The sequence below is a fragment of the Corylus avellana genome, chromosome 1 (genome assembly GCF_965113065.1).
Source record: "Corylus avellana chromosome 1, dhCorAvel1.hap1.2, whole genome shotgun sequence".
NCBI classification, from domain to species: Eukaryota; Viridiplantae; Streptophyta; class Magnoliopsida; order Fagales; family Betulaceae; genus Corylus; species Corylus avellana.
In genome coordinates, this window is record NC_142490.1 from 6,416,759 (window position 1) to 6,433,181 (window position 16,423).

Genomic DNA, 16,423 nt, shown 5'->3' on the forward strand with positions numbered 1-16,423 from the left:
TGGGAGAGACCCCCAATTTGTAACCATTTCCCCTTTTTCCCCTTTGATTAAAAAAAAAAAAAAAAAAAAAAATTCAATCGCATCCATTAATTCTAGCCCAACGTCCACCACTCACCTCCAAATCTCCATCTACTTCCGAATCCTTAACACTGGAGTCCCAAAAGCCAACTAAGATGGTGGATCCAGTAGTTTTATCAATGAGTATTTTGTCAAGAGAAGAAAAATTATTTGATATAAAGGGTTATATTATTTTTTGGTGTTTCAAACTAAAATGCTTGCACTCGGTTTACACCAAGAAAGATTGAAGTTATTCTCTAAGTAGATTGGAATTGGAATTGCCTCTAAAAAAAAAAAAAAAAAAAAAAAAAACATTTGTGGAGTTGTAGACATCTTTTTCAAAGTGAATTTTGTTGTTGTACCTACGTAGAACAATTAATGCAGGCCGGCCGTGATTATCGTTCAAAAACGCGTTTGGATCACGAGTGGCAGACCGGCGATGTCCCAAGCTCTTAAGCACTTTGTGAGATGCATTCATCATTCATGTCTATTTGCCCCTCAATTTAACCCATCATTACCTCTAATAATCTATACTTATTGCTTGAATCCCGTTTCGTTAATTAATAAGAAAAATATTAACCTTTCAACTCGTTTATAACTCTTTTACAATATGCATATATGTGTCAACAAGTTAAAAAAAGAGTTGTAGACTAGCTGTAGGTGTAGCATTACTCTATTAGAACATTCTCATTTGGCTACCCAAATGTTATTTTGGCTAGCCAAGATGCTAAAATGGGACAGCAAAATGCTGCAACATTTGTGAGCTGCTACAATGTTCACCAAATTTTGTGAGCACCATTCACTCACCAATTATAAAAATAAAGAAAATTAAAAATTAAAATTTTTAAACATAATTATCTCAAACTGTCGCTCTTCCATTATTATCTCACACATAATTTTTGAACATAAAACCCACATTTTCTATAATCATGATCTCAATGTTAACCCACTTCTTAGTTTGTATAATTGTATATCCAATATCATATTGGGCATTTTCACATTATCTCCTCTTTTAATCTCAACCCTAGCATACTATTTATTTTTTCACCATTTTTTTTTTCTAATTTTTTTTTTTCCTTTAGACCTCTTCATACTCTCACATTGTCAACCATTAATTTTTTTTTTTAGTACCATATATATCAAAGCAACATTCAAGCCAATAAAGAAAAGACGGCCTAACAATCTTGATTATATATATATATATATATATATATATATATATATATATATATTTTAAAAAGAAGAAGTTTGGAGCAAACTTTCTCATAATATAATTGAAAGTATTGAATTGCATCTTTTCTCTCATTCCTTTTTTTTCCATATAAATATTTTTTAAAATTTTGCTAGTATAAACAATTTATCAACCATATTAATTTAGGAAAATGTTAAGGTCACAACACAAATCCAACTTATGGCCAACTTCTCTCCTATGTGTCATTTAAAATAAATTAAAAAAAAAAAAAGAGAGAGGATTTTAAGATTCTAAAAATTTGGGAAAAAAGATAATTTGTTTGGTTTAAAATTCAAATTTTGTTTACATGTAAGAGAAAAGTTGGCCATGAGTTGGGTTTGTGTTGTGTCCGTATCAAACCTCATTAATTTATATATGATATCTAACAAATTATCTACTAAACTTTTAGGAAAAAAACTATATTCCAAGGAAAAAAATGTGTGATTAAAAAGCCTAAAGGCAGAATCTTTCATTCTCTTTTCCATTTGGATAAGAGTAGCCTTTTTTTTTTTCTCTTATTCAATTAAAAAAAAAAAAAAAACTAGCCTAAAGACATTTCTTTAGTTTTAACTAATTTACCTTTTCAAATATAACCAAAAAAAAAAAAAAAAAACTAATTTACCTTTTCATAATAACGAGAGGGAAAAATCAACCCGACCGTGAAAAATGAAAATAACCTCGTTTACGAGGTTTTATCCATCAAAGAGTACTTGCCAAAATAAGAAAGAGGCCAGTGATGAGCTGGCGCACTGCGACAGATTAACTCTGAAGTATTCCTTTTTGTGCTTCCAGGTGTCATACAGCTGTACGATGCCTCTTCCAAATTACTATGGAGCCCATGCTCTACCATTATATTACCTCACAAGTCCACTTCCCCTTTTCTCCTTTTACTCTTAGCTCTATAGACGGCGTCGTTTCAGCGCCTTAACGGTGTCCTTCACCAGAGGCTGCCCCTATCAGTTTTCCAGCTGACCGTTTTATCCACTCTAACGGTCACTTTGGTAACGCAAAACCGACTAAAAGACAAGGGAGTCAAAGGGTTGAAGGCCGACAAAATCGTCATTGTGCTCAACCGAAGTAACCTCACTGTTGTAGTTATGGTACTATTGCAAGGGTGTTTCTGTAATTTAGATGAATCTCCAAGCTTGGGAACGAAGATGCAAGAAGTAGAAGAAGCGAGTGCTTGACGAAGTTTTGCATTGTGCTGTTGAAACGCTGACTCAGTGAGTTGGTATTCTGTGTTTGCTATTTGCTGTGGGAGTAAAGGACTGAGTTATGGGCGAGTCGAGTGACTCAGTTTCCATTGATATTGATATGTTACCTTTAGGAGGGAAGGTAAGACACATAAATTTCTTCTCTTTTTTTTTCTTTTCTTCAATGCAGAATTCATTCTTCACTTCTAGTCTGTATTCTTTCGCTTTTCTTTCTTTGTTGACAGTTTGAGTATATATATATATATTTTTTTTTGGTTTGTGCTTAATGTGCTTTTGCAGGAGTGTGTGGTGAAGACAAGCAAAGGTTCAATCTCTGTGTTTGTAAGCGGGGACCAAGAAAAGCCTGCTTTGATAACATACCCAGATGTTGGTCTCAATTGTATGCTTCAGTTATTGTACTCATTTTAATGGTTGATACTAATTTTTGTATTTGGTGGGTTCCAGCATTTCAATTCCAAATGTGCTTACAGTGAATGAAGCTTTAATTTACCGAGAAACGGTGCTTAATCCTCATATATTGAAGTTATTTTTAATGGGTCTCTGTGTTTCACTCCAAGATTTGAGTTTTCAATGTCAGGCTAGTGTTGCTTGCTTTCTGGGGTTTTATTGGTTTTTGTTGTTGTTCAATCCAAATTTTTTAGAAATGATAATGTTTCCTAGTTTCTGGGTATTTACTGTTTGTTGGGTTTACACAGACATGTCTTGTTTCCAAGGCCTCTTCTTTTGCCCCGATGCAGCTTCTTTGCTCCTTCATAACTTCTGCATTTACCACATTGATGCCCCAGGCCATGAGGTCAGTATCAGCCATGCATTTATTTAGCTATCGTATAAGTGTTGCATTGCAAAATTCTTTCTTTTGATGATATTAATGGAGTCTGTTTCTTCCATTTGTTCAAAAGTCGTTGCAGGTGGGAGCTGATTCCATTTCTTCAGATGTTCCATTGTTTAGCGTGGACGATCTTGCAGACCAGGTAGCCGAAGTGCTTGATTATTTCGGGTATGTTAATATTGTTCTCTTATACTAGTTTGGAATTATATATTTTACTATTATTTTCTTTTTCTGTTGGTGGCAATGGGACTCAAAAAGGGAACGGTGGGGCTTTAATTCTCATTATATTGACAGCCTGATGAGTTCGATCTCTCAGCTTATTTTCCTTACGGAGTTTGTTTTGTTTGGTTATTTTTATTCAATCTGTCGTCCCTCGGTTTCATTTGGAATAGGAGTGTGGCATACTGATTGGTATCAGCTTATGAATTTATCCTTTTAGTTTTCTTTTTTTCTTTCTTATATGCAAATGGGAAGTATCTTCCACGTTTTTCTAGCCTATTATTGTGTTTTGATATCAGAGAGTTCCAACTAAAGAGTTATCATACCTTGGAATCTGGAGATTTTCATAATAAGTTTGCTGGAATGTAAGGGCAGATGACTCATTCTTACCAGGCAAAGTTTTCCTTGACTTCATAGCCATACTGGATTGTGCTAATGGCAGAAATTTAGAAATATGTATGGATAACTTCATATCAAGGGATTTTCATAATAAGTTGAAGTATAACAACAGGGGAACCAAGGAGCAAATATATTTTCAAAGCTGAAGGCAGTCAGAAAAACAAATGTATTGATAGTAGCCTGTGCCGATTACTTCAGTTTGCTATCACTGCAGCATGACTAAATAGGGTTGTACTTGACACTGCAGAATTAGATCCAGGGATGTAACCCAGTTATGCAGAGATTTTGTTAATTAGCGAAAACATTATGCTCCTTCCACCCTGTAATGATAGGCTCAAAATTGCATTTTTGCTTGTCCCAAAATGTATGTCCATCTCCAAATGTCAAAATATTAATTTTCATTACTTTTGCACAATACCCTTAATTATACCCACAATAGTCATTAGTTTTTGAGAGGATCATTTTGGAAAGGTTTATTGAGAATTTGACAATGCGTTAGTCTTGATTCTTTTTCCCTAAAACTTGCACATTTCTCAATTGAGTCACTCATTATGGAATGGAGGGAGTAATAGAAGTGCAACACATGCTGTTGAATACTTAGCAAACTCTGTAACGTCTGCCACCTTATTGTCCCCTATATTTTTCCTTTCTATTTGATTTGTTCATCATGATTCAGCTTGTCTAAGTCCAAGGCACATAGATCTTATACTTTTTAGTATACCAACCTGATCTTCTGCAAGGCAAGGTTTGCTGGTAGATTTTTTGAGGGTGGGCCCAGGATGCTTTGAATGAGATTGATGCTTGCTGCAATGAAGAAGATGACCCTGCCATTGAATCATGTTCATGTTCAACTTCTTGAGGGTGGTATTTGCCCCTTTAGCTTGGAGGGTTAATAGATTGCCAATATCCCCAATCTAGTTCTTAGATGTGATTTGCACATCGTACCTAAGGTGGTTATCTCAAGTAACTTATTGTGTCCTTGTTTTGTGCCCCCTTTGCATTTTTTATTTTTATTTTTTAATTATTTTGTTTAGTTAACAAAAAATAATGCATACCCCTGTTGTTTGTGCCTCAAGTCCTCTTGGCTCCAATATTTGTGTAACTTTGAGCCCGGCAGTTAGGGGTCTCAAGACTCCTGTTGGCTGTGCCATAAGTCCCTCTTGGCTTTGATTTCGGTATAAATGCCTAAGAGTAGGTACCTAAAGGTTTTGCGTTTTGATGATGGATACTCCAACATGTAAAGGAGGCTTAGGAAGGCTAAAATATTTAATGGGATTGATGCTAAGTTTGCAAAACCATGGCTATGTGAATCTTTTTCTGATGTATGTGGGATTATATATCATGTAATGTCATGACCAGACAGCCCCAGTAACATCCAATTATTTTGGTTTCCAATTTTTCCTTCGTCTCATTTACTACTAAACTAGGTGCTTTTTAGTTCTAGTAATACATGGAGGTTAATTTTAGTCAATTCTACACTCAGTGTTTCCTGAATAAAATTTACCTGCTATATTTATTAAGCAGGCATTAGATTTGGTATTTTGTCATCTTTAATGCATTTTTGGTTGTATGTGAAGTCAAGGGACATGCATGTTTCATCTGCATAAGTTCTGTGAGAAAGTTAGAATATCTATCCTAAAATTAGCCTTTTAAACCGGCAATGTTGAGCGAGATATCTCTTCCTCTGTTGTTAGTTGCAGTTTTCTTTAGCACTTATTGACGATATTTCTACTTCAGGCTGAAAGAGGTTCTGTGCTTAGGTGTAACAGCTGGTGCTTACGTCCTTACTCTCTTTGCAGTAAGTTGGTAAAATTCAGCTGCCTTTTATTTGCTGTGATATTCTTCTTTTGTAAGTTGTGTTTTTTTCCATGTGGCAGATGAAATATCCAGAGCGGGTGCTTGGGTTAATTCTTGTATCCCCTCTTTGTAAAGCACCCTCATGGACTGAATGGCTCTACAACAAGGTGAATAATGATATCAGCTCAATAATTCATTAAACATGATGGTTTGAGCTTACAGCTGCAATCCGCCAAGTCATTGCTTTTTTTTATCAAATGAAGTTTATAAAAGGGGGTAAAAATACTGTATACTCATTTCGTGTGAGGTTTCCTAAAGATTTTATGAACTATACTTTTGCAGGTATTGTTGAACTTATTGTACTTTTATGGTATGTGTGGTGTATTGAAGGAATGCCTCCTCCAGCGTTACTTTAGTAAGGTACTACACATCACCTTATTCTTCGGGCACTTTCTGCTATTGGTATATGTTATAAGTCTCAGAGATATCTTGTAGGAACTTAGGTGTGGCGTGCATGGGACAGAATCTGACATAATACATGCTTTCAGAAGGGTATGGAAATCTCTTTCAGCAATTTCTTGCCAATAGTATTGATTTAGGTAATAATGCCAATATTTTTTGAACCGCTGTGATCCTTTTTCTGAAATTTACAGTTACTGGATGAAAGGCAAAGTTTGAATGTCATGCGTTTCCTTCAAGCTATTAATGGGTAAGATCTTGTATATTCAATAGACATGCTTTGTCAAGTGTTTTTCATTTTCCTAGCTTCCTGTTTGTGGAACTTGTTAGGCCCCAACCCTCGTCGTGCCAACGTGAATTTGACATACTTGCTATAGAGCTGAAAAAACAAAGTAAAATTGAATTTTAGTTGTGCTGGCGTATTGTTACCGCCTTTCTAAATTCCAGAAAAATTGCATAGCATGTAACAATGCTCCTGGTATTGATCAGATGGTTTATTTTCAGGAGGCATGATCTTACAAAGGGCTTGACGAAGCTGCAGTGCAAGACACTTATTTTTGTAGGCGATAGTAGCGAATTCCATGCTGAATCTGTGTATATGAGTGCCAAAATGGGCAGAAAAAGCTGTGCTCTTGTTGAGGTAGCATGCTCTTTCTCAATGCGTTATCTTGCTTTAGCTTTGAATGATGGTAATCGAATAACATTCATGTATAGTCTAACTTGAGGAGGATAGCATCCTTCACAGAAGAAGAAAAGAGAAGTAAAAAAAAAAATGACACCTAGGACTATGGATCAACTCAATCTTATTCAAGTGTAAAATCAATGTAGATTATCTGCACTTTTGCAGCCTTTGACTTTGGACCAGTAGCTAGACAACAATGTTGATCTTTTAGAATCAGTAATCCAAAGAAGAACTTGCTTTTATTTTTATATATTTGATCCAGCTTCTTGCTTTTGAATGATTTTGTACTTAGAACTAGAGCACTCCATGTGTATGGCACATTATTTGATGCAGCACAGGAAGAATTGTCACGCAAACAAATCAAAAATAGGAAAGATGAATTGACATCACACCGAGGGAATGGTGTCTCACCACAAGAAAAACACCTCAAACAAACAAAATCTGTTTATTTATCAATTCTAATACGTTCTCATTGAAGTACAAAACAACACTTAAATAGACACCGACTCTTAAAATATAAAATTAAATACCCAAATAAAAATAATATTCTAAATGGAAATTAGAAGACCCGATCATTTATTTGTCATCATGCAATCTTTATTATTCTACTCCTCACTTTCAGTTGAGTGTATTCACTTCTTGTGTGACAGTCCTATTTGTGTGCTTGATAGGTTCAAGCATGTGGCTCACTGGTGACAGAAGAGCACCCATATGCTATGCTAATTCCTATTGAATTCTTCTTGATGGGGCTCGGTTACTACAGACAACAACATTTTGCTTCCTCATCAAGCAATGGCTCGAACCCAACTAGCCCTTCAAGCCAGTCATGCATAGCACCAGAACTTCTCTCTCCAGAGAGTCTGGGTGTCAAGCTTAAACCCATCAAAACCAGAGTAGATGTTGAAATTTGATGCAGAAGAAAGTGACTGTTTGGAGTGATATATGAGCCATGACTCATGAGGCAGTGGTATCTCAGCTTCACACACACACACACATATATATATAGCCATCATAGATTTGTAATTTCTTCTCGATAGCATATTCTTTGATTCTGTTCAATTGGGTTAGGCTATTGGTGATTACGATGAAGTGAACTTATGTAATTTTCAAATTTGATTGTAGATAAAATAGGGACATATAATATAATATAGATGGAAGGTAGAACTATTCTTTGAGGAAGAGATTTTTTGTCTGTAATCATAAATTGGATACAAAAAGCACTAGTTTGTAACTCTAGAAGCAATTTTTTTATTGATGTATTTTGACCCAATTAGAAAGGTCACATTATTTATGTATATGTCGCTGCTCATGCATTGCTTTGATATCTAGTAGTGACTTTAATCTTTTAAATTTAGAAAATAAACAAATATTTCTTATATTTTGATTCAATCATATTAACTTTTATTCACAACATAAAAATATTAATATAAACAACTAAAAATCAACCTTAAATTATGTTTGTTAAAGTGAAAGAAGACACAGGTATCTCAAATACAAGGCAACAACCTAGCAGCCACTCAATCCTTTCAGCACAACAGCAACCTCTCAGTCCATGATTTAGGGGATGTGCTCTCCTTCAAGTGTCTACTTCCACCTTCGTTGTTCTATGAACCTTTACCTTGTTTCTTTTGTTCTATGCATTCCATTGATAAGACTATAACATATTAATCATACTGATCTATCTTAATCATGAAAGTAAATACTTATAATTAATATGTTAGTGTGGTTACAATACATTGAACAAGCTGGCAATTTAACTTACGAACCTGACACGTAGTTTTAGGATTATGGTTTATGTCAAACGGATTTGCGTCATAAACTTGTTGTGTTTGGGTTAACATAAATAAGTTGGCAGATTAATCAGGTTGACACGAACCCAACACGGGAACTTGTTTTGCTAGCCCTAACTTATAGCATTGATTTTCAATCCTGATAAGAATGTGAACTTAAATGTGAAGTGGAAGCAACTAATTTTTTTTTTTTTTTTTTTTTTTTAAAAAAAAGAAGATTGTGTTGTCGGACCACCCCCGGTTCAGCCAAAAAGAAAAAATTTGAGGACCGCAAATTATTTTTTATTTTTGTTGAAGGGTAGTTTAGATCTTTCAAATAAAAAATTTGTACCTGTAACTCTGTAAGTCATGTGCAAGTTTCGTTCATTTTAACACCAAACACTAAAAAATGGTGTTAATTGCAAAGAAATAATAGTTTAAGGGTGTTAAGTATAATAAAAGGTAGTTCAAGGCTACTTGAAAATAACGTGTCACTGCATGGAGCTGAATTATTTTTTCTAAACAAAAAACAAAGAACAAAAAAACTAAAGTCAGACAAAATGGTCCCTACACGGCTACACACGTGGCAAGGGGAAAAAGAACAAAAACAAAAAATCCTCTTTTCCCGCCTTTCCGCTCCGTCCGTTCAATTTCATATTTTGTTCAGACGCAGAGAGAGAGAGAGAGAGAGAGAGGGAGGGGGAGAGAGAATGGACACCCCAGAGAAGAACCACGTCACCGCCACTTCTGAGTTCGAGGTTGGTCTTTCCTAAATCCCATCTCTGTTTCTATCTCGCTCAGTGTTTTTGCTTCTCTTATTCGTTGTGTTGTGTTTTTCTCACCTTCTGTTTGGTTACTGAGAAGATTGAGTTAGAGAAAGTGGAAAGCTATGTATTTCATGTTCCTATAAGTAGATTCACAAAAGGAAAGTGAAATACCCAATTCCAAAAACCCTCATAGGTGTATTTCTTTCTGGTCCCTGACACTGAAAAGCCTAAAATTTACAATAGCTTCGATATATATATTTTTTTCCTTAATTGTTTTTTTGGGTATCTTTGAGTTTTGTACTAAAATGCCGGGGCAGTGCCAGTGGGTCTTAATTTGTGTTTAGGGATGCGGTCATACTGTATTTTGAGGAATTTTGATGTGTGTTTATTGAATTTTGTGAATTGCTGTAGTTTTAAGTGGGAATGAGGGTTTAAGTATTGTTTATCTATATAAAGGGGTTTAACTGGGGTTGTTATTGGCGCACAAAAAGGAAGATAGAGAACCCAATGCTTCGATGAACTTTATGGGCTTTTTCTTTTTTGTGAATTGTTGTTGGATTATGTTATATTAATAATCTACCCATTTTTATGCTATTTAGTATAATATTATTGTCTTTTTCTTGGTAACAATTTACTTCCCTTTGTTTGTGATTGTTCTGAATCGGGTATTACTTGTTTGGTTTTTAATGCTCTTGTGCTGAGAGATAATCCTTATCCACATGCAGGATTCTCCTGTGTTTAATTACATCAGCAATCTTTCTCCCATTGGACCAGTCGAGTCCATACGAACTAATTGTGCATTTAATTCACTCACTTGTGCATCTCCTCCATCTGTGTTTGCTTCACCACAGATTTGTATCCACAAAGAAACTAGATTTTCATTTAGAAGGTAAAGTTGTTCTGCCTCTTCTTATTCAATTCTATAGTATAATGAATAATGTAAACCATTGTTGTTCACGATTCAAGCAACCTGATTCAAGCAACATTGTTATCAGGCATCACTTCTTAGACCCATCAAAACCTGATTCATCTCATAGTGGAAATGAAAACAATGCAAGTGAAGGGGTTTCAGCCGCTGTTCAAAGTTCTGTGTGTTCAGAAAGAGAGATCACTATTGAGCCACCTGATGAGAACTCGGATTTAGTAATCGAGTTGCCAAAGACCTTGAGGTATGATTGCAGTAGCCCTGATGGTGATGTGGTACGTTCTGATGCGATTACAACAGAGACTATGCCAGACTTGGTGTTGGCATCATTTGATGAGTTACTCATGGATGACTCAAAAGGGAAGCACCATTCATTTAAACGTGAAATAAATTTGCGTAGAATCTGTTCAATTGAGCAAAACGAAGAAGCACGCAGTTGGGTGACATTGGTTTCTGACGCTGCTGATCTGTTATTCGTTGATTTATCTAACAATGAAGAGCATTTTGAGGGGCAAGATCACAAATCAGTTGATCCTGGGACAATGTCTTTTATCTCAACTGTCCTACAGCTCCCACAAGACAATGCAAATGATTTAGGGAGGACAGAATCTGTTGGTGCCATCACTTCTTGTAAACCATGTGAAATAGGAGAAACAGCAACTCAATCGAGAGAAATAGGGGACCTGAAAGAAACAGATCCAGCATCCGCATTCCCATCTAGCACCGTATTGGATAAGCTAATTGTAAGTGATTCAAGTGATGAAGTGGACCACAAGGGGCAAAAGTGCATGCAGGCCAGATCCAAGGTATTACATTGTTTTGGCCTATGCTTTTATAGGTTGCAGAAGAGTATCTATAAATAATGTATCTGTTTTCTTCTGTGTAATTAACATCGTTTGTGACAGGATGAAGCCAAAATATTGTGAAATATTTAATATTTACATAATGAGAGCCTCTTCAGGCTTTAACCAATATGTAGTGTCAGAAATCTATTGTAGACGAAGATTTCTCACAGTTCATTTACAGTAGAGTATCCTTAGCTTAGATTAACGCCTCTAAATTACATCTTCCATATCGTCTCTCCATCATGGATCTACTTTTAGATTAAATAAGTTTGTGGTGTGTAAGGTGTATAAGTAAACACTATGGATGCAGTATTTCTGAAGCTGAATTCAGAGCACAAGTATAGAAATATTCCAAGTGTTAAGAATTTATGATAATAATAAACTGGAGTTACTACATGTCGGTTGATATAAATGCTTTCACCATGAATCTTTCAGATCTCATTTTTATGCTTTTTTGGACCCATTGTGAAGGTTACTATCTAATAACATATGGCTCCTCATCCATAAAATACTTTTCTATGATATCTGATTGTGACTTCATTTTCATCAAGACTTATCTACGAGTTATGATTATGAACAAGAGGGATTCTTGCTTGACTGATCTTTTAGCTAAAATGTACTTGAGAATCAGCTTTTATGCCTAGGAAAATTTGTTCTTATGATGTGTGCATAACTTGTAGCGTTAGTTCACTGAAAGGATGGTGCTTAGGTGATAGCCAGTTAATCAAGTCCAGTTTCATTGCAAGCTGCACCTTCCATATTATGCTATCTAGAAGTTGATCTACTCTAAAACTAAGTAAATATAACAGTTGTTAGTAAAGATGAACTAGGACTGGGTATTAAGGATACATAAGTTTTGTATAGGTCCATTGTTGACACAAAAAATAAGGCAGAAGTTGAAGAGGTCTTGTGTGATAAATTATAAAAGGTCAAATGTGAAACTAAGCCATTATTTACTTGTTTCATATGTTCATGGTTCGAAATGTAAAAATTGTCAATTATATATTAGCAAATCATGGTAATGTTGGTTCTTGAAGAAGATTTATTGTTCTGAAACATAATATAAAATCTCCAAATCAGTGAACACACTTTTAAGGCTTTATTTTCTTCAGAGTGCTTCAAAGTGAAACAATCGTTTGAACTCATTCACACAGTTGCTCAATAATCTGTATCCTGAAACGTGGGTTTAATGGTTATTATGCAAAGTTTATTACTTAATGATTATACTTTAACTATAGGCCTAAGCATCCATAATGTGATGCATAGTCTAGTTGATACTAAGGACAGCAACCTTTGTGTCTGTGCATGTCATTTTGCCTCTTACCTTATTCATTTGTTTGTGCAATAATTGTTACCTACTCTTTCTTTCACATTCTGAAGTGCATAAATTATACTATGCATCAATAATTTCTTTGACCTTGTTCATCCTGGTTCTCAGAGGCATCGTAGTATACGACAACGCTGTTTGGTTTTTGAAACGGCAGGAGCTTGTAAAAATAAACCAATATTCGATTGTAATAGTTCTTCGGTCTCAATACAATCTGATTGTAAAGTGGCCTCTGATGAAAAGCAGTTGGTTCAAGTTAATGCCAGAAGTGATTGTTCATCATCCGTGGTATCTGGTAGTGGTTTGCACTTGAATGCTCTTTCAGCTGCTTCGCCAAACTCGGTGGCCTCTAGACCTAATCAGAATACTCTTGATAAATCCTTGAGTCCAAACACTTTGATAAGTGATTTGCTTCCATGTGACAATGAAGCTCAGGTTACAGAAAATGCTCCTCAAACGTCTAAAAGTGCTGTTGGTGAAGAGTTTGACCATAGTAGTCCTAAAAGAAAGAGGCATGTACAGGCAGTGCTATAGTTTGAACATTGACATTTACTTGTTAAATAAGTGTTTAATATTCTCATTTTTTGTTGTAACTTTTGATACTTCGCAGGTTAAAGTCGGAAGTTGGAGAAAGCAAGGCCTGCAAGCGCTGTAATTGTAAGAGATCAAAATGCTTGAAACTGTAAGTCCATTCTATTTGCTCATTTATGTTCAGAATTTGTGTGCATCATTTTCATCACTCAGATCTAAGATGTTTAAAATCAGGTGTTAATATCTTGAAAGATTTTATGGTGGATTGAATTGGTAATGTCCTCAGTTTTAATGGTAATAGCTACAAAGTTCAGTTTCTTATCAGCAAGCTGTTTGGTGGTTAGTCATCGATCTATATTAAATTAGGATTTTAGATTTTCCAATCATGGGGAAAGGAACTAGGAATATACAAATTTAGAACTTCCTCATGCGCGAAATGTAAGCCATGAAGCTACAGCATGAGATCCATCAATTCGTTATTTCTGAATAATAAAAATAGCATGAGAAATTAGAAAATGTTTATGGTAAACATGTATAAACATAAACATCTACAATAATCTACATTTGATGAGATTTTGGTGGAAATGTATAATCATCTCCACTAACATGGCTACCAGTGTATCCTCAACTAGTGCTTAGGAATCCCAAATTTCATTCCGAGGCCTGAGAATATGCTCCTAGCAGCCTTGATAACAGAAGATAACATGTGTAGAGTTCTGGAGGTTATCTGAAATGACAATTAACGGTTTCTCCAAATTTTTTCTTTTTTTTAAAAAAAAGTTTCTACAGTTCACTGTACTTTTTGTGCATAGGAGTGTTGTTATTATGCACAAGTGGAATGGTATGCATTTTGCATATGTTCTTTGATATAACTAAGACTACGGATTTGTTGGAACTCCAATTGTTAAGTACGGGTAGAAGTTGACATATGCAATCATCATGGTGTCATTTATGTCAGTTAATTTTACATTTATATTATGTATGCTACTTGTTTTCTCAAGTTTAGACTCTCACTATGGACTCATTCCTTTTTCAGTAATGAGCTGGTGTTCTTAACTTAATGGTCATGTTCTTCAATACAGTTACTGCGAATGCTTTGCTGCTGGCCTCTACTGTGTTGAGCCTTGTTCATGCCAAGATTGTTTTAACAAACCTATTCATGAAAACACTGTTCTGGAGACTCGGAGACAGATTGAATCTCGCAACCCACTTGCATTTGCTCCCAAAGTGATCAGACGCATCGATGCAATTCTGGACACTGAGGTAAGAAATTACCCCCAAGATTATATTAATTTTATGATAAATCAGCCTCGCCTTGAATTCCAGAGACATTGTGCTCAAACTCTACCACTTAATTAATTTGGTGGAGTCTAAACCCCATTTGTGAAGTAGGACCACTACATAATTCCTTTCAAGAATTTGTGGTTGGGGTTGAACTGCGATGGTGGTGGTGCTAATCTGTATATGATATTAGGTTCTTCCTTTTGCCATTTTTAATACCCTTTAAACATGTGCAGTTACCTTTTCCCTTGCAGTGTGAAACCAAAACTCCAGCTTCAGCCAGGCATAAAAGTGGATGCAACTGCAAAAAATCAAGTTGCTTAAAGAAATACTGTGAATGCTTTCAGGTTTTGTCTGATAGCCCATTATGTACATGCTGCATAGTTTATGCTAACTATCATCTAATATATATGGACCCTTCTGTTTGTCTACAAAGAGTGGGGTCGGATGTACTATCAGCTGCAGATGCAATGGATGTAAAAACACTTTTGGTCAAAAGGATGGTGAGTGTTTTATCTTGTTGAATTGCACTAATTTCTGTCCTGAAGTGTTTTATCTGGCAGTGCTTCTGCATTTCTATTTGAATTGATTGCTATTGGATCTTCTGCATTTCTGATTCTTCCCCTCGCTTGTATCTAGATCTCTATGCATTGTACTAAGTAGGCATGAAATTAATGTAGTCATCTCAAATTTTCTTTCTCTTCTAATAAAATAGGAGCACAAGAAACTGAGCTCAAAAGGGAAGAATCAGAAGCTTGTGAAAAGAATGCATTGGGAGTAAGTTTACAGATAGTCAAGGAGGATGAAAAGGAACATCTTCATCTCCCATTTAAACCTTCTTCCAAGATTAGCAGGTTTCCACTTCTAACAAAATTATCAGTTAGATATGTACATGTTTTAACTTTTTTCTAGATCTTTTTGGCTTACATTACTTGATTTCCAGATCTTTACAGACACATAATGAGGATGGAAAAGAGCATCCAGATCTCCCAATAACGTCTACTTCTGATATAAGCAGGTTTTCAATTCTAGTAATTGTGAGTTTGATATATGATTCCACTTTGCACCAGTGTTGTATTTTTTAATGCTGTGTTTATTTCATGTTTCAGACCTCCAATTCAACTGCCCTTCACCTTTAGTGGGAAGCGTCCTCTATCTTATTTTGCCTCTGCCAAAACATCACCTCGGCTGTGCACCAGATTTGAGAAACCTGTTGGAATGATTCCAGCAGATGAAACTCATGAGGCTCCGGATGCTGCTAGTGATGTGATATCAGTCTCTCCAAAGTCTAAGAGGGTTTCACCTCCTAACAGAGAATTTGGGTCATCGACTGCTTGGAGGCATGGTAGGAAAGTGAAATTAACTCTGAGATCTATCCCACCATTTCCATCTCTCACTCCACCAGGAAAGCAGTGATTTTGGTGATGTTTAGAAATGTTGTGGCTATAGTACAATGCATTTTTCAACATAGTAGTGGTATATAGTAAACAGGCAATGTAAAAATATATAAATATTACATACAAATCCATTTCTTTAGAGTAATGTTGTTTAGTCGATTGTGATACAACTTGAATGACGTTGCAGTGAAAATTAACTTTTGGATTAGTAAGGGTTTGTTAAAAAAAGTCGAATGTTGATTTTCATTGTCAAATCATCTCAATTATATGACAGTTATGTACCCGTCTTTATGCCCCAATTCTCAATCCATATGCATTCAAATTTTGTAATAGCTTGAACCTTCCATCCCTAGGGTTGTGTTATGAATTTTTGTTATATGAGGAGAAATGATTCATGTCAATATTTTTTCTAAAGAAATTATTGGTGTCAATATTTTGTTCATATTTTTCTCATATCTTTTTACAAATTAATCATTAGATTTGTGGATTTATATGAATCTCATATAAGTCAATGGTAGATTTCACAAATTTAATAATTGGTCTATTGAATTTGTAAGAAAATATGAGAAAAATATTGACGTAAATCATTTTTCTTACTGTATTAATTGGTTTCAGATACTAGTAGTTTAGTGTTAATTTCCAAATTTTTATTTCTATTGTATTAATTTGTCTGGGCCAAGTTAAAGAGAAATAG

At 35.2% G+C, this 16,423-nt stretch overlaps 2 protein-coding genes across 6 annotated transcripts; both read left to right on the plus strand.

The window, feature by feature from the left end:
* The first annotated feature begins 2,394 nt into the window (after positions 1–2,394).
* LOC132172109 (protein NDL1) lies at positions 2,395–8,150 on the plus strand. 4 transcript variants are annotated; one of them, XM_059583558.2, is made up of 11 exons: positions 2,395–2,623; positions 2,782–2,881; positions 3,198–3,295; positions 3,402–3,499; positions 5,687–5,747; positions 5,827–5,913; positions 6,089–6,166; positions 6,242–6,298; positions 6,400–6,455; positions 6,710–6,845; positions 7,559–8,150. In XM_059583558.2, exons 1-11 carry the CDS (start codon positions 2,564–2,566, stop codon positions 7,796–7,798), a joined length of 1,071 nt encoding a protein of 356 aa, XP_059439541.1. In that variant the 5' UTR covers positions 2,395–2,563; the 3' UTR covers positions 7,799–8,150. The 4 variants fall into 4 exon arrangements, with proteins under 4 accessions (XP_059439541.1, XP_059439542.1, XP_088366451.1 ...); XM_059583559.2 differs by having other exon boundaries at positions 3,411–3,499; XM_088510325.1 differs by lacking the exons at positions 2,395–2,623; positions 2,782–2,881 and having other exon boundaries at positions 2,919–3,295.
* Positions 8,151–9,346: 1,196 nt separating this feature from the next.
* LOC132171101 (Tesmin/TSO1-like CXC domain-containing protein) lies at positions 9,347–16,098 on the plus strand. 2 transcript variants are annotated; one of them, XM_059582326.2, is made up of 11 exons: positions 9,347–9,414; positions 10,149–10,312; positions 10,419–11,154; positions 12,632–13,032; positions 13,131–13,202; positions 14,134–14,314; positions 14,569–14,679; positions 14,769–14,835; positions 15,048–15,186; positions 15,276–15,350; positions 15,442–16,098. In XM_059582326.2, exons 1-11 carry the CDS (start codon positions 9,367–9,369, stop codon positions 15,746–15,748), a joined length of 2,301 nt encoding a protein of 766 aa, XP_059438309.2. In that variant the 5' UTR covers positions 9,347–9,366; the 3' UTR covers positions 15,749–16,098. The 2 variants fall into 2 exon arrangements, with proteins under 2 accessions (XP_059438309.2, XP_059438310.2); XM_059582327.2 differs by having other exon boundaries at positions 14,587–14,679.
* Positions 16,099–16,423: the final 325 nt, after the last annotated feature.

Bases quoted from the DNA above. Each gene is read 5' to 3' on its own strand.
- LOC132172109 (XM_088510325.1), top strand. From the start codon at position 3,035: ATGGGTCTCTGTGTTTCACTCCAAGATTTGAGTTTTCAATGTCAGGCT. The intron at 5,748-5,826 runs GTAAGTTGGTAA...TCCATGTGGCAG, and splicing joins ACGTCCTTACTCTCTTTGCA to ATGAAATATCCAGAGCGGGT. The intron at 6,846-7,558 runs GTAGCATGCTCT...TGTGCTTGATAG, and splicing joins AAAGCTGTGCTCTTGTTGAG to GTTCAAGCATGTGGCTCACT.
- LOC132171101 (XM_059582326.2), top strand. From the start codon at position 9,367: ATGGACACCCCAGAGAAGAACCACGTCACCGCCACTTCTGAGTTCGAG. The intron at 14,680-14,768 runs GTTTTGTCTGAT...TTGTCTACAAAG, and splicing joins AATACTGTGAATGCTTTCAG to AGTGGGGTCGGATGTACTAT. The intron at 14,836-15,047 runs GTGAGTGTTTTA...CTAATAAAATAG, and splicing joins CACTTTTGGTCAAAAGGATG to GAGCACAAGAAACTGAGCTC.